Source organism: Artibeus jamaicensis, unplaced genomic scaffold (genome assembly GCF_021234435.1).
Source record: "Artibeus jamaicensis isolate MK-2021 breed Jamaican fruit bat unplaced genomic scaffold, CSHL_Jam_final contig_241, whole genome shotgun sequence".
Lineage (NCBI taxonomy): Eukaryota > Metazoa > Chordata > Mammalia > Chiroptera > Phyllostomidae > Artibeus > Artibeus jamaicensis.
Window position 1 is genome coordinate 5,578,155 of NW_026521509.1, and position 25,133 is coordinate 5,603,287.

Sequence of the window (25,133 nt, forward strand, 5' to 3'; positions counted from 1 at the left end):
TTTTGGTTTTTCCAGTGCATACCAAAGTTATGTTTACACTACACTGTAGTCTATTAAGTGTGTAACAGCAGTATGTCTAAAAATGTACATCAACTTAATTACAATATTTTATTGCTAAAAACATGCTATCATTTGAGCCTTCAGTGAGTGGTAATCATTTTGCTGGTGGAAGGTCTCACCTGGATGTTGTTGGCTGCTGACTGACCGGGGTGGTGGTTGCTGAATGTTGGAGTGACTGTGGCAGTTTCTTAAAATAAGACAACAATGAAGTTTGCCACATTGATGGACTCTTCCTCTTACAAACAATTTTTTTGTAGCATGCAATGATGCTCTTTGATTGCATTTTACAAACAATAAAACTTCTTTCAACATTAGAATCCATCCTCACAAACCCTGCAACTAGTTTTTCAATTAAGTTTATGTAGTATCTTTTGTTATCATTTCAACAGTCTTTACAGCATCTTTACCAGGAGTAGATTGCATCTGAAGAAACTACTTTCTTTGCTCATTCATCAGAAGCAACTCCTCATTTATTGAAGTTTCATCATGAGATTAGGGCTGGCTTTAGCTCAGCGGGTACTTCGACTCACAAGCACTGCTTAGTAATCATCATGAGATTGCAGCAGCTCAGTAATATCTTCAGCCTCCACTTCTGATTCTAATTTTTGCTATTTCCAAGCACATCTACAGTTACTTCTGCCACTGAAGTCTTGAGCTCTTGAAAGCTATCCATGAGGGTTGGGATCAACTTCTTCCAAAACCTGTTAATGTTCATGTTTTGACCCCTTCCCATGAATCACTAATGTTCTTAACTGATTCTAGAATAGTGAATCCTTTCCAGAAGGTTTTCAGTTTACTTTACCCAGATCCATCAGCAGAATCACAATCTGTGGCAGTGATAACCTTCCAAAATGTACTTCTTAGGTAATAAGACTTAAAACTTTAAATTACTCCTTGTTGCATGGTTTGCAGAGCCATGCAACAGATATTTTATTAATTTTTCAAAAAATTTTATTTAGTTATTTTTCAAGTACATTTTTGGTCTATTTCTCCCATCCCAGCAACCCCCCGCCTTGTGCTCCCCACCTCCCTCCCATTTCCTGCCCCCCCAGTCCTCATCCTTGTGTCTTTCATACTTGTTCCTCAAAAACCCTCCCCTTTTTCCCCCTTAAATTCCCTTCCCTCTCTCCTCTGGTCACTGCCCACTTGTTCTCTATTTCAGTGTCTGTTTTTATTCTGCTTCCTTGTTTGTTTTGTTGTTTAGCTTCCTGTTAAAGGTGAGATCATATGGTATTTGTCTTTCAAAGCCTGGCCTATTTCACTCAGCATAATGCTTTCCAGTTCCATCCATGTTGTTGCAAAGGGTGGTAGCTCCTTCTTTCTCTCTGCTGCATAGAATTCCATTGTGTATATGTACCACTATTTTTTCATCCATTCATTTACTGATGGGCACCTAGGTTGCTTCCAGCTCTTGGATATTGTAAGTTGTGCTGCTATAAACATTGGTGTGCATAGGTTCTTTGATATTGATGTTTTAGGATTCTTAGGATATAATCCTAGCAGTGAAATTGCTGGGTCAAAAGGCAGGTCGATTTTTATTTTTCCGAGAAAATTCCATACTGTTTTCCATAATGGTTGCACCAGTCTGCAATCCCACCAACAGTGAACTAAGGACCCCTTTTCCCCACACCCTCTCGAACATTTGCTGTTTGTTGCTTTGTTTATGATAGCCATCCCGACTGGTGTAAAGTGGTATCTCATTGTGGTTTGAATTTCCATCTCTCTGAAAGCTAACAATATTGAGCATCTCTTCATGTGTCTCTGGATATTCTGTATGTCCTCCTTAGAGAAGTGCCTGTTCAAGTCCTTTTCCCATTTTTTAATTGGGTTAGATGTCTTCTTAGAGTGGAGTCGTGTAAGTTCTTTGTATATTTTGGAGATTAAACCTTTGTCTGAGGTATCATTGGCAAATATGTTTTCCCATACAGTGCATTGTCTTTTTAATTTAATACTGATTTAACTTAATTTAATTTAATCTAATTTCTTTAGCCATGCAGAAGCTTTTTATTTTGATGAGATCCCATTTGTTTATTCTTTCCTTTATATTCCTTGCTCTAGGGGACATATCAGTAAAAAATGTTGCTGCATTGGAATATCTGAGATTTTCTTGCCAATGTTATCCTCTAGGACTTTAATGGTGTCACAGCTTATATTTAAGTCTTTTATCCACCTTGAATTTATTTTGGTATATGGTGTAAGTTGGTGCTCAAGTTTCATTTTTTTGCACATAGCTGTCCACTTCTCTCAACACCATTTGTTGAAGAGGCTATCTTTACACCATTTTATGTTACTGTCCCCCTTGTCGAATATTAATTGACTGTAGAGAGTTGGGTTGATTTCTGGGCTATCTGTTCTGTTCCATTGGTCTACGTGCCTGGTTTTATGGCAGTACCAGGCTGTTTTGATTCCAGTGGCCTTGTAATACAGTTTGATATCAGGTATTGTGATCCCTCCTACTTTTTTCCTCTTTCTCAAAAGTGAAGCTGCTATTCTGGGTTGTTTATGGTTCCATATAAATTTTGAAGTGTTTGTTCTATGTCTGTGAAATATGCCATTGGTACTTTAATAGGTATTACATTGAATCTGTATATTGCTTTGGGAAGTATGGACATTTTTATGATGTTAATTCTTCCAATCCATGAACACAGTATATGTTTCCATTTGTTTGTGTCTTCCCTGATTTCCTTCTTCAGTGCTGTGTAGTTTTCTGCATATAGGTCTTTTACCTCCTTGGTTAGGTTTATTCCCAGATATTTTATTTTTCTTTTTGCTATATCGAATAGGATTTTTCCTTGATTTCTGCTTCTGCTGATTCATTGTTAGTATACAAAAATGCCTTTGATTTCTAGATATTGACTTTGTATCCTGCTGTTTTGCCAAATTCATTAATTAGTTTGAGCAGTTTTTGGGTAGAGTGTATAGGATTTTCTATGTACACTATCATGTCATCTGCAAACAGTTGACAGTTTTGTTTCCTCCTTTCCTATTTGGATGCCTTTTATTTACTTTTCCTGCCTGATCGCTGTGGCCAAAACTTCCAGAACTATATTGAATAGAAGTGGTGAAAGTGGACATCCTTGTCTTGTTCCTGATCTTAGTGGAACTGCTTTTAGTTTTTTCCCATTGAGTATGATATTGGCTGTAGGCCTCTCATATATGGCCTTTATTATATTGAGGAATGCTCCCTCTATTCCCACTTTGCTGAGTGTTTTTATCATAAATGGGCGGTGTACCTTATCAAAAGCTTTTTCCACATCTATTGATATGCTTATGTGGTTTTTGTCTTTGCTTTTGTTTATGTAATGAATTACATTTACTGATTTGCGAATGTTGAACCATCCTTGCATCCCTGGGATGAATCCCACTTGGTCATGGTGTATAATCTTTTGGATATATTGTTGGATGCGATTTGCCAATATTTTGTTGAGGATTTTAGCATCTATGTTCATCAGTGATATTGACCTGAAGTTTTCTTTCTTTGTCTCTATCTTGTTTTGGAATTAGGATGATGCTGGCTTCATAAAAGGAGTTTGGGAGTTTTCCATCTTTTTGAATTTTTGGGAATAGTCTGTGAAGAATAGGGGTTAGCTCTTCCTTAAATGCTTTATAGAATTCTCCTGTGAGCCCATCTGGTCCAGGGCTTTTGTGTGATGAGAGTTTTTTGATTACTGCTTCAATTTCATTTGCTATTATTGGTTTGTTCAGGTTTTCTGCTTTTTCATTGAGTTTTGGAAGATTATACTTTTCTAGAAATGTGTCCATTTCCCCTAGGTTCACAAATTCCTTGGCATACAGTTCTTCATAATAATTTCTTACAATCCCTTCTATTTCTGTGGTATCAGTTGTAACCTCTCCTCTTTCATTTCTGATTGTGTTTATTTGTGTCCTCTCTCTTCTTTTCTTGATGAGTCTACTTAAAGGCTTGTCTATTTTGTTTATCTTTTCAAAGAACCAACTTCTGAATTCATTGATCCTTAGATTTGTGCTTTTAGTTTCTATGTCATTTAGTTCTGCTCTGATCTTGGTTATTTCCTTCCTTCTGCTTGCTCTGGGCTGTTTTTGTTGTTGTTCCTTGAGCTCTTGCAGGCGTTGGGTTAGGTTGTTTGTTTGAAATGTTTCTATCTTCTTTAGGTAGGCCTGTATTGCTATAAACTTCCCTCTCAGGACTGCGTTCGCTGTGTCCCATAAGTTTTGGGTTGTTGTGAGTTCGTTTTTATTGGTTTCCAGAAACATTTTGATTTCTTCCCTAATTTCATTCTCGAACCATTCGTTGTTTAATAGCATACCATTCACTCTCCATGATTTTCGGTGCTTTAGGTTTTTTCCTTTGGGGTTGGTTTCCAATTTCAGTCCTTTGTGGTCAGAGAAAATGCTTGGTATGATTTCAATTTTCTTGAATTTGTTGAGGCTCGTTTTGTGTCCTATCATGTGGGCTATCTTTGAGAATGTTCCATGTGCATTTGAAAAAAATGCGTATTTAGCTTCTTTGGGGTGAAGAGCTCTGTATATATCAGTTAGGTCCATTTCATGTAGGGTGTTGTTTAATGCCGCAATATCTTTGTTGCTATTTTGTTTGGAAGGTCTGTCCATTTTTGATAGTGGGTGTTAAAATCCCCCACTATAATTGTGTTGCTGTCAATATCTTTCTTGAAGTCCTCTAAGATTTTCTGTATATATTTTGGTGCTCCTATGGTGGGTGCATATATATTTACGATGTTAATGTCTTCTTGGTGGATTCTTCCCTTGAGTATTATGAAGTGACCTTTTGGGTCTCTCTTTATGGCCCTTTTTTTGAAGTCTATTTTGTCTGAGATGAGAATTGCTACCCTAGCTTTTTTTCCTTGTCCATTTGCTTGAAAAATTTGTTTCCAGCCTTTCACTTTTAGTCTGTGATTGTCTTTTGTCCTGAGGTGGGTCTCTTGTAGGCAGCATATGTGTGGGTCATGCTTTCTTATCCATTCAGCTATTCTCTGTCTTTTGATTGGAGCATTTAATCCATTTACCTTTAAGGTTACTATTGATAGGTACTTATTCATTGCCATTTTTGTACCTGTGTTCTTCTCTGTCTGTCTCTTTTCCTTCCTTTCCTTAAAGCAGACCTTTTAGTATTTCTTGTAGAGCTGGCTTGGTGGCAGCAAATTTTTTTTAGACTTCTTTTGTCTTGGAAGCTGTTTATTTGGCCTTCTATCTTGATTGAGAGCCTTGCTGGGTAAAGTAGCCTTGGTTGTAGGCCTCTGGTTCTCATTACTTGGAATATTTCTTGACATTCTTTTCTTGCTTGGAGTGTTTCCGTTGAGAATTCAGTAGCTAACTTTATTGTGGCTCCCTTGTATGTTACTTCTTTTTTCTCCCTTGCTGCCTTTAAGATTCTCTCTTTGTCTTGGGATTTTGCCATTTTGATGATGATGTGTCTTGAAGTGGGCCTCCTTGGGTTCCTCTTGAATGGGACTCTGTGTGATTCCTGGATTTGTGTGACTTTTTCTATTGTCAAATTAGGGAAATTTTCTCTCATTACTCTTTCAAATATGTTTTCTAATCCCTTGTTCTTCTTCTTCTCCTTCTCGTATTCCTATTATTCGGATATTATTACGTTTCATATTGTCTTGCATTTCTTTTAATCCCTCTTCATTCTTTCTGAGCCTCTTTTCATTTTCTTGCTCTTTCTGTGTGGTGCTTTCTACTTTATCCTCCAATTAGCTAATCCAATCCTTCGCCTCATCTATCCTACTTTTGAAACTTTCTATTGTGTTCTTCAATTCGGAAATTGTATTCTTCATTTCCTCTTGTCCCCTGCTGATAGTTTCTATTTCTTTTTTCATGTTGATATATTTTATGGAGAGTTCATCGTTGTTCTCCTGTAATTTGTGGTAGCTCATTGTGAGCTCTTCGAACTTCCTGATAACCTGTGCTTTGAATTCAGTATCTGATAGTTGATTAGCCTCTATTTCGTCTAACATTCTTTCTGAGGGTTCTGCCTTCATTTGGGGATTGTTTCTTTGTCTTCCCATTGTTTGTGAGACTCTTCTTGTTAGCCTCAGCTTCTAAAATTGATCTGTTCTGACTCCCTGGGTTTATGGTGTGAACTTCTGTGGTATAATACCTGTGAATTTCAGTGGTGCTGGCTCCTGCAGGTATCTTGATGTTCTCCGTTTCCACCTACTCCTTTTTTCGTGTGTGTGTAATCAGTTGGAGGGGTAGGCAAAATGGTTTATGACAGGAGAAGAGTATTTTATGATAGTTACAATCACATCCAGTAGGGAAGAGATAGACAAGCTTTAGGCTATATATAATGTTAGCCGTAATCTTCAACCCAATTTACCACTTTTACGAAAGGATGGACAAAAGATAAGCCTCTTGTTGGGGGGGGAAGGGTTGTGAGTTGGGACTAGAAAGCAGTGAGGTTGCAGACGGTCAGATTTTTGAGGTAAGGTGAGAGTAAGGAATAGTAGACAGTTGTATTTTGTGAGAAAATAGAGTTAATTACTCCAGCAATACAATTCAGGAACTTGTAAAGTGGGCTAAGATCTGGGAGATTAGTTGTGAAGTGTTTACAGTTATATAGAACAGCTATTATTTATATTAGTATTAGAGCAACAATCCTGTGACCCACTTTATGAGATCAGTTTGAATAGGGAGTGTAGAGCTTTGGGTAGTGTGCTAAAGGAAAACAAGAGGTGTAAGGTATAGAAAATTAGAAATACATTGTGGAGGAAAGAACAGAGGAGACCTGTCAGATAATACAATATAACCCACCAAGACTAAGAAGCCTATACAGGAGGGGGAGGAATACAAAGATACTATTAGAATATAAATGAAGTGAGAATAATGAAAAAAATAATACAAGTATGCAGCAACAAACAAACAAAAGAAAACAGCACAAAAAAAGGCAGGAGAAGGGAGGAAAAAGCGTTAAGTTTGGGAAGAAGGGAAGGAAGTTTGGGAAGAAGGGAAGGACTAAAACAGGAAAAAAGAAAGAACAGGATCAACGTATTGAAAGATAAAGCGATAATAAAATTCAAAATAAATGAGATTACAAAAAAAACCCACAAAGCAAAACAAACAAACAAAAAAAAACTTCCCTTGTTGGTTTTAAACTGTCCAAACCAGTTTTTCTGGTTGCAGCAGGACTTCTCTGTGGGCTGTGTTGCCAGCGCGAGCCAGCAAGGCTACCAGACTGGGATGCGGGTGCCCGCACTCCCACCAGGCTGCCTGGTTCCCTTGTTCTCTGGTGCAATACTTCCTTGCTGCCAGGCTGGGTGGTAAGCAAGCCAAGTTGTCGCCATAGAGCAACCTCAGTCCACTTTCAAAAAAATATAATAATAATAAAAAAGCCTCCCTAGACAGCCTGCCTCTCATCCCAGCCCAATTCCCAGCCACACCGGTGGCAAGCATGTGCCTCTCAATTCTCCAGGGCTGGAAACCACAGAGTCTGCAGATGAACATGGCCCTTTGTTTTTGTTACTCTCTGCTCTCTGTGTAAACTCAATCACACAGGCCTCTGCCTGGCACTGCCCAGACGGGGAGGGCGAACACTGCTGCCCCTGCACTGGTCACCTACCAGGGCCGCTTGGTACCCCCGCTCCTGAGAGGGACGCCTCCTGCGCCGGTTGCAGCCCCGCTGCCGTGGCCATAGCACCGGGGCCGCCCAGCCGCTGGTGCTGGCCCCGCCGCCATTCCTGTCTCCACGCGACTGCCCTATGTGCCACTAACCTGCTGCTGACAGGAACCTCAACGTCCGTCACAATTGCTGCTCTTCCAACTTCATAAATACTGTGGATCTATTACTTAATTACGCTGTTTCTCAGTAGCCCGGCCAGGCTTTTCACCCACGTATACAGGAGCTGGAGGAGTACCTTCCGTCCTACTCCATCGCCATCTTCCTCTCCCTCTCTTTTAGTTTGCACTTCTCTTATGGCTAGTGATGTTGAGCATTTTTTATGTGTCTTTGAGGCTTCTTTATGTCCTCCTTGGAGAAGTGTCTGTTGAGGTCCTTTGCCCATTTTTTAGTTGGACTGTTTGTCTTCCTGGTGTGGAGTTTTGTGAGTTATTTATATATTTTGATATCAAACTCTTGTCCCATGTGTCCTTGACAAATATGTTTTCCCATACAGTTGGTCCTCTGTCCATTTTGCTGATGTTTTCTTTAACTGTGCACAAGCTTTTTAGTTTGATGTAGTCCCATTTGTTTATTCTTTTCTTTATATCCCTTGTTCTATGGGACATATCAATAAAAATATTGCTGCATGGAATATCTGAGATTTTCCTGCCTATGTTCTTTTCTAGGACTTTCATAGTGTCACGACTTATATTTAAGTCTTTTATCCACTTTGAATTTATTCTTGTATGTGGTGTAAGTTGGTGATTGAGTTTCATTTGTTTGCATGTAGCTGTGCAGATATCCCAACACCATTTATTGAAGAGGCTATTTTTACTCCATTTTATGTTCCTGCTTCCTTCTCTAATATTAATTGACCATAGAGACATGGTTTATTTCTTGGCTCTCTATTCTGTTCCGTTGGTCTATGTGTCTGTTCTTACGCCAGTACCAGGCTCTTCTGATTACAGTGACCTTGTAACATGGTTTGATATCAGGTATTGTGATTCCCTCCTACTTTGTTCTTCTTTCTCAAAATTTCTGAGGCTATTCAGGGCCATTTATGGTTCCATATAAATTTTTGAAATATTTGTTCTTGATCTGTGAAATATGTCATTGGTATTTTGATAGGGATCACGTTAAATCTGTAGATCACTTTGGGTAGTATGGGCATTTTGATGATGATAAAATCTTCCAATCCATGAACACGGTACATGCTTCCATTTATTTTTTTCCTTAATTTCTTTCTTCAGTGTTGTGTAGTTTTCTGAATACAGGTCTTTTACTTCCTTGGTTAAGTTCATTCCTAAGTATTTTTCTTCTTGCTGTAGTGAATGGGATTTTCTCCTGATGGAGTTAATTCATGTGGAGTTGTTTCATATTTTTTTATGCTCAAGTTTCTCTCTTCTTCCTTGTGCATCATTTCTAGGTTTATATCTTCTACATCACTAATTCTTTCCTCCATTTGGTTGACTATTTCCTATGCTTTCTTGCTCATTCTTGATCTCTTTTATTGAGTTCTTTATCTCCAGAATTTCTGTTTAGTTCTTTTTGAAAGTTTCAATTCTTTTGGTAAGGTACTCATTTTGTTCAGTGATTTTTCTGTGCTTATTAAGTTGCCTGTCCATATTTTTTATAACTGCATTCTTGAATTCTTTTTCATTTATATCACATATTTCCAAGTCTTGAAGTTGTTCCCCCCTGCCCCCGGAGATCTTACCTTTCTGAGCTGTCTTGTTAGTTTGATTACTCATGTTATTTGATGGATTCTTTTTCTGTGTAGGCATGTATGTATTACTGGCACTTCTCTAGCAGATCAATATGAAGAGTTCTTTCTATTGATTTTTAGTAGGTGGCACTGAGTCACCAGTTTCTAATTAGCTCTCTTGCTCTTCTCTGGTTATTCAGATCTCCACCTGGTGGTGTTCCCTGGGTAGGTTGATTCCTCACTTGTACTGTGGTTTCCCCAGTCCTAGGGGCCCAAAACTGCAGGGAAATGCACTGAGTGTTGGGTCTCCAAATTAGTGAAATTTCAGGCTGTCTTCTGGAGCCAGATGTTGTCATCAGTGTAGCAATGTGTGGGTTTGTACTGGTCTATGGGATCCCAGCTGGCTTCTTTGTTGTTCTGCTCTCTTGATAAAGGTGATCTCAACCTCTGTGTGGTCACCGCTGTGTCACAGAGTGCAGCTTTTGGTCAGGGAAATAAGTGATTCTGTAGTATAAGTTCTCGGGTTTGCAGATAATGTGCTCAACAACTTGACACCAAGGGCAAAGGGAGATGGGCTCTGGGAGGCTACAGGGTGACTAGGCTCTGTGGTTTTGTTTCTCTGCTTGGAATGTGGACTGCCTGACAACCATGGTCACAAGGCACTGTGTTTCTGTCCAGGTCTTTGGGTTCATCCCCAACTTGTACTGCTCACTCCTGTGGGAAAGCCCACCAAATCTCTTTGCTCCTACCAGCTGAAATGAGTGCCAGTCACAGCCTGATTCCTCCCGTGTCTGGGCTGAGCCCTACCATGAGCTCCTGGCTGTGGGACTGCACCCATATTTCATCTCAACTTTTCTCCCTTCTTGCCTCCCTCATTTGCTCCCACTTGACCACCTTTAGATGATTCAATGAGTGGATCTCTCAGATGTGTTTATGCATTAGTGGGGAATCCTTTGTTGAGTTATATCTGTTCAAATTGTTTAAATTTCAAGGGGAGAGACCAAGGAGATCTCTCATGTTGCCATTCCTGTGTCATCCAAAATTTAATTAATGTATAAATATTTAAAAATATATAGTTTAGACCGAGGGCCAGATACGTATTTTATTTTATTTTATTTTTATTATTGTTCAAGTACAGTTGTCTCCAGTTTTCCCTCACCACTCCTCCCCACCTCAGCCATCCCCACCTCCCACCCTCGTTAGGATCCAGATGAGTATTTTAGAGTTTTAGAATTTGTTTTCTGCATATAACCGCTATCACATATTCTTTTTCTAAAAACAACTCTTTAAAAATATAAAAAATAGTCTTAGGCTATTGGCCCCAGTTTATACTAATAGCGTTAGAATATGTTTTGTGAAGTTAAGTTTGTACTAATGCTGCTGACAAAGTTTAGGGTTATGAATCTAACTGAAAAAAATATACTCTTTTGAATTAAATTCCATATACATATGAAATACCAAGAATTTGTCAGTATTTTTAAAAAATCTTATGAATGACCCAATCTGTGTATGGGTTCTTTTTAAAATGATTTTGAAAGAGCTGAATTTCTGTTATGTATCAGAGTTTAAAATTCAGAATTGAGGAGCAAACTGACTCATAGGAAATACTTTATGAAATTAGGTTTGAAGATGGCTTTCAGGCATGGCTGGCGTAGCTCAGTGGATTGAGCATGGGCCTGCAAACCAAAGGATTGCAGTTCGATTCCCAGTCAGGGCACATGCCTGGGTTGCAGGCCAGTTCCCTGCAGGGGACACATGAGAGGCAACCATACATTGATATGTCTCTCCCTCTCTCCTTCCTTTCCCCTCTAAAGATAAATAAATAAAATCTTTAAAAAAAAAGAAAATGGGTTTCAAATGTTTCAAGTAAGAAAATAATATCTAAGAAAAATCTATGGCAGTTATTTATTATTGAAGTTATTTTTATATTTATTTACATTAAAAATTCAGTCATTCCACAGGTATTTTTCTAGGCTCTGTTATGTTTCAGAGGATATACTATATACTAGGGTTATAGAGCATCATTAGATGTGATCCCTTACTTCATTGAGCTTGTAATCTGTTAGAGGGATGGAACAGATACTTAATAAGTAATACAGTATTTATGGATAGGAGTCTGTGTATGGTAAGGAGGGAGGAAAAAAAGAAGATATGACATCGAATCTTGGTAAAGATTAGTTTGATGTTCAAAAGCACACGTAACCCAGAATGGTAAATACTTCAAAGATCATCAGTATTTAAACTTGGACTCTGTTTTTATAATTTGATTTGAGCATGGATATGTTTCATCAACTAATTTATTTTATAGCAGATTCTCATAATGGGTTTTAAATACCCAAGTAAATGAATAGCTTGGATGTGGTACACACTTGCAGACCCTAAGACGCTTTAAAAGACAATTCCATCAGATCAATTTCATACAGAATTATTCTTTCTTATATCATCTTCACTGAAGCAATGACAGCGGTTAGGTGAGTGGGTTTCAAATGATAAAGCATTTGGGGTAAAAACTGCAGGAATATTATATAATTAAAAACCCATGTGAGATTCAAAAAAATAATTTTACATAAATGTTGTAGGCACTATCCAATTTTCCATAAGTACTGTGGTGAATATAGAGTTCAATTTAAAAGATTAAAAAGATAAAATGTTTACTGGGGAAATGGTCATAACTATTAATAAACCTATGAAAATATCTAGTATTTTAAAACTTGAGATATAAATTAAGCCTTCTATGTGGAATGTGAAACAAAAAGACACATAGTTTTGGAAATGCATACCTCTCCCCCAAAAAGACTGTGAAATTTATAAAATTTGTTATAGTAATATACAGAGATACTTTGTACTTCCCTTCAATTTGTGTTTCTCTAAAGCAAGGTATATATGCATTAGTATGTATGTACCTTTTTGGATTGGTTTGGAAGATTTTCCCTTGGAATGTTATTTTAAAGTTGACCAAAAATGGTTCTGTTGGTAAAAGTAATCATCCCATAATAATATGACATGTCAAAACTAAAACTATTAAGTCAGTAGTGTATGATAGGGTAGTAGTAAGGTTTGATTCACAGATGTATTATTTTGTATACAGGTAACAGTATTCAAATTTGGTGAATTATTAACTAAAATGCTTCATATACTTGTTCTGTATTTTGTTTTGGCAGGAAAACATTCACACATCAGGCATTTTTGGGGGCACATATCAGGTACTGTGCTAGCTGCTTTAAGAACATTATATTAATCCTGACAACAATCCTAAATTGCTTATTTTACAGATGAATAAATTGAAACCAAAAAAGTTGTAGAAACTTTTTCAAGGCAGTAAAAGTACACTTTTGGAATTCAAACCTAGTTCTGCTTGTAACCAAAGTATTGCTCTTTTCATGATAGTGCGACTCTGCCTGCCTCATCAATAAAGCAGAGCATCTGTCCATAAGTAGCTTTCAGTTTAGATGCTTATGACAAGAAATCTATGGAATATGGTAGAATTATTATTTTATTATTTTTATAGCATTTGAAATTGTTACACAACATAAAATTTGCCATGTTAGCCATTTTTAAGTTTACAGCGTCACATACATTCACATTGCTGTACAATCAATGTTCAGAACTCTTTTTTTTAAGATTTTATTTAGGTATTTTTAGAGTGAGGGGAAGGGAGAGAGAAAGAGAGGGAGAGAAACATTGATGTCAGAGAGAAACAGTGATCAGTTGCCTCTTATATGTCCCAATTGGGGACCTAACCTGTGATCCAGGCATGTGCCCTGACTGGGAATTGAACTAGTGACCTTTAGCTTTGTGTAACAACACCCAACCAAGTGGGCCACACCAGTCAGGTTCAGAACTCTTTTCAATGTTGCAAATTGGAAACTCTTTACTCATTAAACAATAACTTTCTGTTTCTCCCTCTGCAGCCCCAGGCAACCAGTATTGTACTTTCTGTCTCTATGAATTTGACTGCTCTAGATACCTCACATAAATGGAATTATACAGTATTTTCTTTTTGTGACTGGTTTATTTCAGTTAGCATAATGTCTTTAAGATTCATCCATATTGTAGCATGTGTCAGAATTCCCTTTTAAAGATTGAGTAATATTCCATTGTATGTATATAAAGGGATGGTTCTTGAGACACTGCACTATCCCTGATTATTAAAGGAATGTGACATTTTACTTTCTATGCTGTGTTTATAAAGTTGGTAATTTATTTTCTCAGAAAATAAGATAAAGGATAAAAATATAACCACTCAATCTTAAGTTAATTAAAACCAAAATTATTTAGGTATTTCTATTATTATTTTTGTTTAACAGGAATTTGGCTTTACTTGATTGTTTTTCCTAGTTCATTTACTAGTATGTAACTTATAGTTTCATGTCCACCAAATGAGAACAAAGATATGAGTTTAATAAGTAAAGATAGTATTGTAAAATATTAAACTATAATTTTTTACAAACTGTGTTTTAGAGGATAATTTTAAATTACATTTTTATACAGTAGTAATTCTGATTGTATTAATTACTCATTGTTGTATAACATCACCACAAATTTAGCAGCTTAAGTCAAGATATTTATTATTTCACAGTTCCTATTGGTTAGAAGTTCAAGCATTGCTCAACTAGATCTTCTTAGGGTCCCACAAACAGTTATCAATATTTCAGCTGTCCTACATTCTTATCTGGAGGACTGACTGGAGAAAGTATGTTGTACTTCTCAGATTCTTGGCAGAATTCCTTCTCTTGTGGTGGTAGTACTGAGGACCCTGGCTTCTTTTGGGGCATTCACTGGAGGCTACTGACAACACCTAGAGACTGCCATGCTATGTGGACTTCTTCAACATGACCACTTCAATCAGGCCAGCAAAAAGTCTCCTAAGTCTTATATAACAGCATAGAAATTAAATCCCATCACCTTTTCAATATTCTATTGATTATAGAAACAAGGCACAGGTGCAGCCCACTCAAAGCGGTGAGTGTTATGCAAGGGCATGAACACCAAGAGGTGAGAATTGTGGATGTTCATCTTAGAATCGCTTTGCCTCATTGGTAAATTGAGAGCTTTCTTTAATTTTGCCATGGGCTAATTTATTATACAGACATAGTTCTTTATTCTAGGCAGATGTGGACTCACCTCTAAGTTTAGATCTAATTTGCTGTAGTTATTTAAAGGCAGTGAAAAAAATTGAACTCTTCTTTCCATATCTGTCAGTGGCTAACCTGTAAACTTGAAGCTCGTTTGAGAGAGCAAATTTTCTCTAGAAGTGAACTTCTTTTTTTTTTTTTAAAATATTTTTTTATTGATTATGCTGTTACAGTTGTTCTATTCAGAAGTGAACTTCTTAAACATTTTAACATTAGGTACTATATAAATGTAGTGCTTTTGTTTACTTGGTGGAATTTGAGGATCCTAGAGGCCACTTGAAAGTTTATAACACTTATCAAATTTGTTGTGAAGACTGGTGTCTTGTGTATGTTTTGTTAATAATTATCACCCATATTTATTCTCACTTACCCCTACCTTGTTGTTTTTTACTTATTTATCTACTTCCTTCTTTGGTATGTCTTTCAGCACCAAGCCATGAGCTCTGTTAATTGGTCTTGACTTCAACACTGAGGAACAGAGTTATTGTGGATAGATAATAACCCTTTTATAAAATTATATGTACTTATATGTCCATTTCCCACACCAGCTCCAATTCTAAGGATCTGAGGGGAAATATATATATATATATATATATATATATATATATATATATATATATATATATATATTTTTTTTTTTGGTTCAGTTTTCCATATTTAACTGCTTTTGTCATTAGTAAAAAAAATGAGAGGTTTGAGATGACCCATTTGATTTTCCGAGATTGCGTGAGTATACTTATTCACTTTAGTATCTTTGACAACAATCTTTTATTTATTTTTAAAATAAATTTTATTGTTATTCTATTAGAGCTGTTCCAATTTTTCCCCCTTTGCCCCCCTCCACCCATCCTACCCCAACTCCCACAGTCAATTCCCACACTGTTGTCCATGTCCATGGGTCATTCATATGTTTGTTTTATGTAGTCCCTTTGCCTTCTTTCCACCATTATCTCTTTCCCTCTGGTCAGTTTCAGGCTGTTTCATGTGTCCATGCCTGTGGCTCTATTTTGTTCATTAGTTTATTTTGTTGATTAGATTCCTCTTATAGGTGAGATCATGTGCTATTTGTCTTTCACCACCTGGCTTATTTCATTTAGCATAATATTATCCCGGTCCATCCATGCTGTTGCAAAGGGTAGGAGCCCCTTCTTTCTGCTATGTAGTATTCCATCATGTAAATGTACCACAGTTTCTTGATCTACTCATTTAGTGATGGGCATTTAGGCTGTTTCCAGCACTTGGCTAGTGTAAATACTGTCTATGTAAACCTGGGTGTGCATAAGTTATTTTGAATTGGTGATTTGGAATCCTTAGGGTATATTCCTAGCAGTGGAATCACTGGGTCAAAAGGCAGTCCCATTTTTAGTTTTGTGAGAAAATTCCATACCATTTTCCCCAGTGGCTGCACCAGTCTGTATTCCCACTAACAATGTATTAGGGTTCCCTTTTCTCCATAGCCTCACCACCACTTACTGTTTGTTGATTTGGTTATAATGGCTACTCTGACCGATGTGAAGTGGTATCTCATTATGGTTTTAATTTGCATCTTTCTGATGGGTAGTGATGCTGAGCATACTTTCATATGTCTCTGGGCCCTCTGTATGTTTACCTTGGGGAAGTGTCTGTTGAAGTCCTTTGCCCATTTTTTAACCTTTTTTGTTGTTGTTTTTCAAGTACAGTTTTCTGCCTTTTTCCCCTACCCTTCTCTACCACCCCAGCCCTCCCTCCTTTGCCCATTTTTAATTGGATTTTTTGTATTCCTGATGTGTATTCTTGTGAGTTCTTTGTATATTGTGGAGATCAAACCCTTGTCTGGTGTATCATTGGCAAAAAATGTTCTTTCATACAGTTGGTTCCCTTCTCATTTTGATGATGGTTTCTCTAATTGTTCAGAAGCTTTGTAGTTTGATAGAGTCCCATTTGTTTATTTTTTTCCTTTATATCCCTTGTCCTAGGAGATATGTTGGCAAAAATACTGCTGTATGGGGTATCTGGAATTTTCATGCCTGTATTTTCCTCTAGAGTTCTTATGGTGTGAAAGAAGAACAAAGTAGGAGGGGTCACAATACCTGGTATCAAACAGTCCTACAAAGTTACTGTCAAAACAGTCTGGTACTGGCATAATAACAGATATATAGATCAATGCAACAGAATAGAAAGTCCAGAAATAAACCCAATTCTCTATGGTCAGTTAATATTTGACAAAGGGGGCATAAGCATACAGTGGAATAAACACCGTCTCTTCAACAAATGGTGTTGTCAGAACTGACTGGTACATGGAAAAAATGAAACTAGATCACCAACTTACACCATACACCAGAATAAACTCAAAATGGATGGGTAAAAGACTTAAATATAAGCCAAGAATCTTTTAAAGTGCTCTATTTCATTATTTTCTGAGAAGAAAGTAATTTTAAAGAATTCTTTACTAGGATAGTTTGTTCACTTGGGTTTTGGAGTACTTGAGTTAGTTATTGTTACCTTTATAATTGTTGATGTTTTTGGAGGCTTCTGTAGGAAATCGTTTCTTCCTTATTTGGGACTTAATTGGGGGAAACAGTGTGTGTAGTTGTCTTTTCATATTACAAATGTTATTTTTGAAATAAATGTTGAATGCCCTCTAGAATTCTGAAAATATTTTTGTTTTTATACAGGTGAAAATTACCTATATTTTATTAAATATCAGTGAATACTGAGGTCTTCTATATGAATTAATACTTTTATAGTGACAACTTGGTACCTTGCTGAATGTGGATGAGGTGGGAGTAGTGGAGGGTCTGTTTTTAAAAGGCTCTTTCTATAGACTGAAATGATTTTTAGGATAAAGTGATCTTTTTGGATTATTTAGATTTATTTTATTTGTAGTTCCTCAGACTCACAGTTTTATGATAAATTAGTCATGAGATGGTATCAATGGGAAGTAACCAGTAAGTAAGCAGTATTACCTTTTTATATGGGTCATCCTGAGAGTCATTTTGTAGTCAAATTTCAGTGATCAGAATCCTGTTAAAATTGGTTTGTGGACCGCTTTGTTGAATGTGCCTTTTCCTATATGTTAATGATAAATCCATCACTGTTTTTTCCCACCCCTCATAGTCTATCTGTGCTTTTGAGATAAGATGGTAGGTGGTGCTATGTATTGAAATTGGTAACCCTAGAAGAAAGCAGATGTAGAGGGTCACTAATTCCTTTTTGTATTGGTTGTTTTTGAGAGGCATATGAGATAAGCAAGCAGGAGTGTCAAATAGGCTCTTGGATATATAGATCAAGAACTGAGAAGAGTAGTCTTGGTAAAAGTGAGTCTTGTCAGTAAATTAGCCGTCTGGAGTGAGATGAGGAGACCAAAGTCCATTTCCTGAGGATCTAAAATATTTCAAGGATTTTGAAAAAGAACAAATAAATTGAAGCAAAAGAAAATGAAAGTGTTATCATAGAAGACAAAGACTCAAATAAGAGAGAATGGTCCACTTAAGCATGCTGCAGCAAGATCAAGTAAGATAAGGACTGATGGATCTATTAGCAAAATAGACATTACTGATGACTTTATGGATTCCTCATTTGGTTTTTTTAGAATGAAGTCCTAGTCAAATAAACAATGCTTGGTAATTTACTTCTTAACACATTTATTTTAAAATTTACATGTAGTGAAATTCACTTTTTTCTTGCATGTTTCTGAGATTAAGCAAATGTATAGACTTGTGTAATCACCATCACAGTCAAGATACAGAATAGTCTCATCACCCTCCCCCCAAATTCCCATTGTTGCATCTTTGTAGTGCACCTCTATCCCTAGGCCTAACCTCTGGCAACTGCCAATCTCTTCTCCATACTTTATAGTTTTACCTTTTACAGAATGTCACATAAATGGAATCATACAGTATATAGGCCTTTGAGGCTGTTTTTCTCATTTAAGTACAATAATATATTTGAGATTTATCCATGTTGTTGAGTGTATCAATAGATCATTCCTCTTCATTGCTGAGTGGTATACACTTTCTTCTACTCCCTTCCTCTGGAAACAAATGATATGAATTCTTTCAGTATAGGTTTGAATTTTTCAGAGGGTCATATACTTGGCATACATATTATTCTTTTGGACTTAAATTTCTTCAGTTAGCAAAATGCATTTAAGATTTATCCATTTTATTACAAGTCTCAGTAGTTCTTTCCTTTTTATTGATTAATGGTTTTTTATTTCTCTACTTAACAGTTGAAAGACATCTGGAATGTTTCCATTTTTTGATAATTATGGACAAAGCTTCTATATGTATTCATGTATACTTTTTTGTGTTACATAAATTTATGTTTACTTCACATAAATATTTTCCTACTGTTTTCTGACCTTCATGACTTCTTGCAAGAAATCTGTAGTTATTTAATTTGATATTTATGTAATATTTTGTTTTTGTCTTACTGATTTCAAAACTTTGCCTTTTTCCTTTTGTTTAGAACAGTTCATTAAGATATGTTTTGGAGTGGCTTTCTTTAATTGTGTTCTTGCTGGTGTTCACTGAGCTTCTTAAAACTGTAAATTTATATCTTTCACCAAATTTGGGAAATTCTCAACTATGTTTTAATATTTTTAAAGATTTTATTTATTTATTTTTAGACAGAGGAGAAGGGAGATAGAGAGGGAGAGAAATATCAATATGTGGTTGCCTCTTGCATGCCCCCACTGGGGACCTGGCTTGCAACCCAGGCATGTGCCCTGACTCGGAATCGAACCAGTGACTCTTTCCTTCACAGGGCCACACTCAATCCACTGAGCCCCACCAGCCAGGGTGAAATTCTCAACCTTTTTTTAAAAGCAGCTTTATTGAAACATAATTTATAGAAACATACAATTTGCCCATTTAAAATGGACAACCTAATTGGTTTTAGTATATTGTCATATATGTACAGTCAACACTACAGTCAGTTCTCAAACATTTTTTAAATTTTATTTAGTTATTTTTCAAGTACAGTTTTTTGTCTATTTCTCCCATCCCAGCCCCCCCGCCCCGTGCTCCCCACCTCCCTCCCCTCTCCCCCCAGTCCTCATCCCTGTGTCCTTCATACTTGTTCCTCTAAATCCCTCCCCTTTTTCCCCCTTAAATTCCCTTTAACATTTTTTATCACATCAAAAATAATCTTTTTCACTTTTTAGCTGTCACTCACATCTATCCATCCCCCAGCCATAAGGAATCACTAATTTATTTTCTGTCTCTCTAGAGTTTCTTCTCAACATTTTATATGACTGGAATTGCCATTATTTATGTATTTTTTTCCATACCACCCTTTTCTTTTTCTGGGATGTTAATGAGATTGATTTTAGATCTTTTGTTATTATTCCACATGTCTCTGAGGCTCTGTTGATTTGCTTTGGATAATTTTTCACTTTCTTGTTCATATTGGTTAATTTCTATTGATCCGTCTTCAAGTTTACTATTGCAATGGTACCTTGGTACTTGTTAATTTGTTATGGAACTTGAGGTGAGTGCTGAGACCGATGAGTACTGAACAATGAAGGATTTTCTCTTGCCTGATGGCATGGTGACTGATTCAAGTTCTAGCCAAGTGCTGTGAGTCCCGAGAAAGCACCGAGTGCTGAAACATTTTTTTCTCGTAAAAATGGCTTGATGAATTCTGAAGCTGATGACTAATAAGGTGCTACTGTACTTCTGTCATCTCCATTTTTTATTGAGCTCATCCAGGATTTTGTAAATTTCATATATATTATTTTTAGTTCTACAATTACTTACATTTGATTCTTTTTATAGGTTCTGTTTCTCTGCTGATAACTTTTTATCATTTCATTTGAGTGTGTTTTTCACCCAAAAGAGCATATTTATATTATTTGCTTAAATCCTTGTTAGATACTTCAATATGGAGTTATTCTGTAACTGAAGCCTATTGATTTTGACTTTTTGTTTTGTTTTGTTTTTCAGCAGAAAACCTACCTGAGTAGGTCAAGGCTTTAATGTTTTACCTCACCCTCTCTGGATGATGGTTCCCGTGTTAATTATACTTTGAGTGTTTGTGTTAGTACCCTGCATGTGCCACTCAGTGCATGTGCTAATTCAGTGGCTAGTCTGAGGCTTGAGCAGTGCTTGATACTGCAGTTAATTTTCCAAAGCTTCATTAGGTGTCTTTGGTTCTATTCCACAGTTGTAGTTGACACCAGGACTCCTGTCTCTTCATAGAGAGAATTAGGGGATCTCCTCCCATTCTATCCTCCTCATGATTTCTTCTATGGATTCTCCAGTTACCATGGACCCTTTATCATTATTCTTATGACCAGAAATGTGAGTTTCTCTCAGGGCCTTAGCCTTTCATGCTATCACACAGTTCTGCCCTTTTGGGGCTACCCTTGGAGTGAAGTGAAGCAGAGAGTGAAAAAAAAATAACAGTGATTCCCTCCATACTTTTTTTATCCCATGGGCCTCTTTTTCTGGTTCCTCTGACTACAGAGATGTGTAGGTCTTATCTTGATTGGGGCTTGTTTTGGACCAGGATTAGGAGTTAAAAAGTGGGGGGAAAAATTGGGATTCTTATGTTCACCTGCTCAAAGTACATCTTTTCTTGGTCCTCTGTTCAGAAAGTGGAATTTCTGTTTGAAATTTTTTATTGTAGAATGCCATGAATCTGTCTCTCTTTGGGTCAAAGTCAGGAGATAAAGGTGGAAAATAAACTAGCAACTCACTACAGTGCTGGTTATTCTTTGAATTTTGATCTTCCTCCATGAACTTCGTGTTATTGTCAGAGTACTCAGGTAGTTCATTTTGTATTTTGTCTAAAGGTTTTAGTTTATAATCAGAGGAAGGATAGGCTTATTCCATCTCGGTTGTCACTAAAAGTTCTGTTTAATTTAGTTTTCTCTTTTTATTTATTTGTATTTTTTACTTTTCTGTGGGCTCATAAATAGGCATTGGTAAAATTCATTCATTTAGACCATCTTTCTGTTGCTTAATTTTTAAAACATCTTAGATCAGTGGTTGGTAGGCTTTTTCTGTAAAGAGCCAAATAGTAAATATTTTAGGTTTTGTAGGCATAGGGTCTCTGTCAACTGTTCAACTCTGCTGTTGCAGTGAGAAAGAAGCCAGAGATAATATGGAAACAAGTGGATATCTGCATTTCAGTAAAAATTTATTTGCACAAACAGATAGTGGGCCACATTTGGCCCATGGGCCAGAGCTTACAGACCCTTGTTCTAAGTCCTCTACACTTACTCTTTCATGAAGGACTGCTTGAAGAGTAAATATTATTACCTGCTGAGCTTTGTATGTTAAAATATTTTTTCCACAACCACTTATATTTTTCTCCTAATGTTTATTCTTCTGTAGAGTAACTCAAAATTTAATAGAACTGAAAGAAAGGAAAGGGATTCACAACAGTGTAGTTATGTAAAACTCTTCCCATTCTAACTTGCTTTGAATATATCCCCACAATAGATTTTTTTCCTGTGGCAGTTTTCTCTCATCTCATAAATATTTGGTTGAGGACAGTCTTAATGAAAGTGTACATGTCATTTGTTCATTCATCACAGCAAAGCTCTAAATAATGCAAAATAAAACATTTGGCTCTGAAATTCAACGATCATCAAAGACAATCTGGAATCTATATTAATAATGTTCCTTTTCTAAGTACCTTCTGTATGTCCTTTGTTTTTTGTGTTTTAGGAAGTGTGGATATTGTTAGATTGCAAAGAGAAATGCCTAGGGTTATATTTTTCTTAGTTATTACTCTTGTTCTAGTACTCTTGAACTTCAGTTTTTGAACAATATTTTGCAGGTAAATCATCTTAAAATGGTTGATGAGCCAATGGAAGAGGGAGAAGCAGATTCTTGCCAAGTAAGTACTCGTGCTAATTTATTAAGCTACATTTTTAGAATCAAATAAAAGAGTAATTGGAAAGCAGAAAATGTCAGTTAAAGGAACTTATTCAGATACATCGATAATAAGCAAATCCAATTATTAATAAAACAATAGCAGTTCAAAATATAAGACAGATTTCTTGTCACTCTTACACATGAATTTCTAAAACAACTTTATTCAGATGTAATTTTTATGGCAGGAAATTCATCCATTTCAGTGGAATAGATGAAATTTTCACTTGCTAGTATATGAGTAACTGTATTACTTATATACATAATCTTCTGAATTAAACTTTCACTCATATGTGGACTCTAAAACAAACAAAACAAATGAACAAAACAAAACAGAAACAGATTCATATAAACAGAGATCAAACTGATGGTTGCCAGAGGGAGGAAGGTAGGTAGATATGTTTAAAAAGGTGAAGGGGAATATAGTCAATAATACTGTGGTAAATTTGCACTGTGACAGATTATTAGATTCAGTGAGGTGATTGCATTGTAAGCTTGAGTCACTATATTGTACACATGAAACTAAGACCAACTCTACTTAAATAAAAGAAATGAAAAGTGGAAAAAATTGAATAAGATTGTATTCATCTTTAGGGTAGAAAGGAGGCATAACATGGAAATATTTGCAAAGATAACATGAGGTCATTTAAAATCAGTTTGCTTTCTTTCAAAAAGGATTACATCTAAATTATTTTAGAAAGCTCTAACTAGTTTTAAAGAATGCTTAGTTATTAGGTTGTTCTATGTGAGGCCTACATATTAGTCTCTAATTTTACAGGATCTAGTTTTACAGAAGAGAGAGTTAAGATTTTATGGAGGGTGTGAATAAGGTAGACATCTCTGTTTATGTTGTGATTTTATGATTTTTTCATTTCTGTAGATATTTTCACAGAATTACAGTTTTTTAAAGATGTAAGTAACCTGAGATACAGTAGTTTAGTATCTTCATTGTATAGATAAATCTACTGAGAACTGGAGAGGTTGTGACTTAAACTAGGTCATAAAACTAACAAGTGGCAGAATCAAAACTTATGATTCAGTGTGCCTCTTGTTAGGTCAGCCATGTATTGTGCAGACTCAAGGAAGTGGGAAATAAGGAGAGCACATTCCTTTCTTATTTGGTTGTGGACAAAATCAACTTTGATGTCCCCTTCCACTCAAAATTGGTTCATAAGTGGATTTCTCTCAGATAGGAACCAGCTGAGGGATTTAAATTAGGTTTGTCGAAGACTCTCCTTTGAAATGTTCTATATAAAAATCAACTGTCTCTGCAGATAGTGGTGATGTTAAAGTAATCTCAGTTCTTTTTTCCACATTATTTTATTGTTGTTCAAGTACAGTTGTCTCCATTTCCCCCCTACTACTCCCCCCCCACCTCAGCCATCCCCACTTCCCACCTTGGATCCTACCCCCTTTTGGTTTTGTCCATGTGTCCTTTATACATGTTCCTGAAAACCCATCCCCTCCCCCCATTATCCCCTCCCACCTCCCCTCTGGTTACTGTCAATTTGTTCTCTGCATCTGTGAGTCTGGTTCTGTTTTGTTTGTTCATTTATATTGTTCTTTAGATTCCACATATAAGTGAAATGATATGATATTTGTCTTTCTCAGACTGAATGATTTTACCTAGCATATTTAAAGGATGGGATATGTGGATTTTAATTAGGAGAAGAGGCATTGGACAGACATTTTTATTTGGAAGACTTGCTTAGGTTCAGTGAAATTAACTGAAACAGAGTACAGTTGTTTCATAACTGTGAACATGTTTTTTAAAGTGGTGATCCAGGTTTATAATGACCTTCAACATTGCTGAAACTGAAGTGCCTTCTTAAACATAAAAATACTGTATTGTGCTCAATGTAGAATCACATACTTGGAGGGGACCTTAAAGATCCATCTAACATAACCAGTTTGTTATGTGAGAGCACTGAAGTAGAGTAATTTTTGATTTGGTGAAGGTTGCTTCGCTTACACATGGCAGAGGTAGGAACAAAATTAATAAAGTCTATCGGCTCTTCCAGCAGTGTTCTTTTGGCTAGAGAAAACTTCCAAACAGTATGTTTTTGTTATAATCCATTTTTTTAAAACTACGTTCATGATATGTGATAAAAACTCAGTTAACTATAATATTAACAAGAGTATACAGTCTGATGTTTCTTTTGGTACACATATATTGCAAATATATTATACAATATGCTATACTTTAAAGTAATTTGAAAATATTAGCTACAATGCATATGTATTTTCATTTACAAAAGTTCTTTTAAACTTTTTATTAAATTTATTGGAGTGACACTGGTTAATAAGATTATATAAATTTCAAGTGTGTATTTCTGTGATATTTGATCTTTATATTGCACTGTGTGCCCACTATCCAAAGTCAAATCATCTTCTGTCACCATATATTTCACCCCCTTTACCCTTTACTACCCGCCAATCCCCTTCCCTCTGGTAACCACCATGCTGTTGTCTGTGTCTGCGAGTTTTTGGTTGTTTTTCTTGCTTGTTCATTTGTGGCTTTCAGTTTTATATCCCACATAGGAGTGAAATCATATGGCTTGTAACTTTTTCTGTCTGACTTATTTTGCTTGGTATAATCTCCTCAGATACATCCATGCTGTCATAAATGGCAGTGTTGCAATGGAATTCTATGCAGCAGAGAGAAAGAAGGAGCTACTACCCTTTGCAACAACATGGATGGAACTGGAAAGCATTATGCTGAGTGAAATAGGCCAGGCATTGAAAGACAAATACCATATGATCTCACCTTT

The 25,133-nt window shown here is 36.3% G+C and overlaps 1 protein-coding gene across 7 annotated transcripts in view; it reads left to right on the forward strand.

Moving 5' to 3' along the window:
- RPS6KA6 (ribosomal protein S6 kinase A6) overlaps positions 1-25,133 on the forward strand; it is a 125,339-nt gene that overhangs the window by 6,782 nt on the left and 93,424 nt on the right. For 5 of the 7 annotated variants that reach the window (XM_053662437.1, XM_053662434.1, XM_037126728.2 and 2 more), the window contains one exon: positions 22,268-22,327. In XM_053662437.1, the coding sequence (XP_053518412.1) occupies positions 22,283-22,327 (45 nt within the window). In that variant the 5' untranslated portion in view covers positions 22,268-22,282. Of the gene's footprint in view, positions 1-12,523; positions 12,566-22,267; positions 22,328-25,133 lie in introns of all 7 variants that reach the window. The other 2 variants (XM_053662433.1, XM_053662436.1) reach the window with 1 other exon arrangement.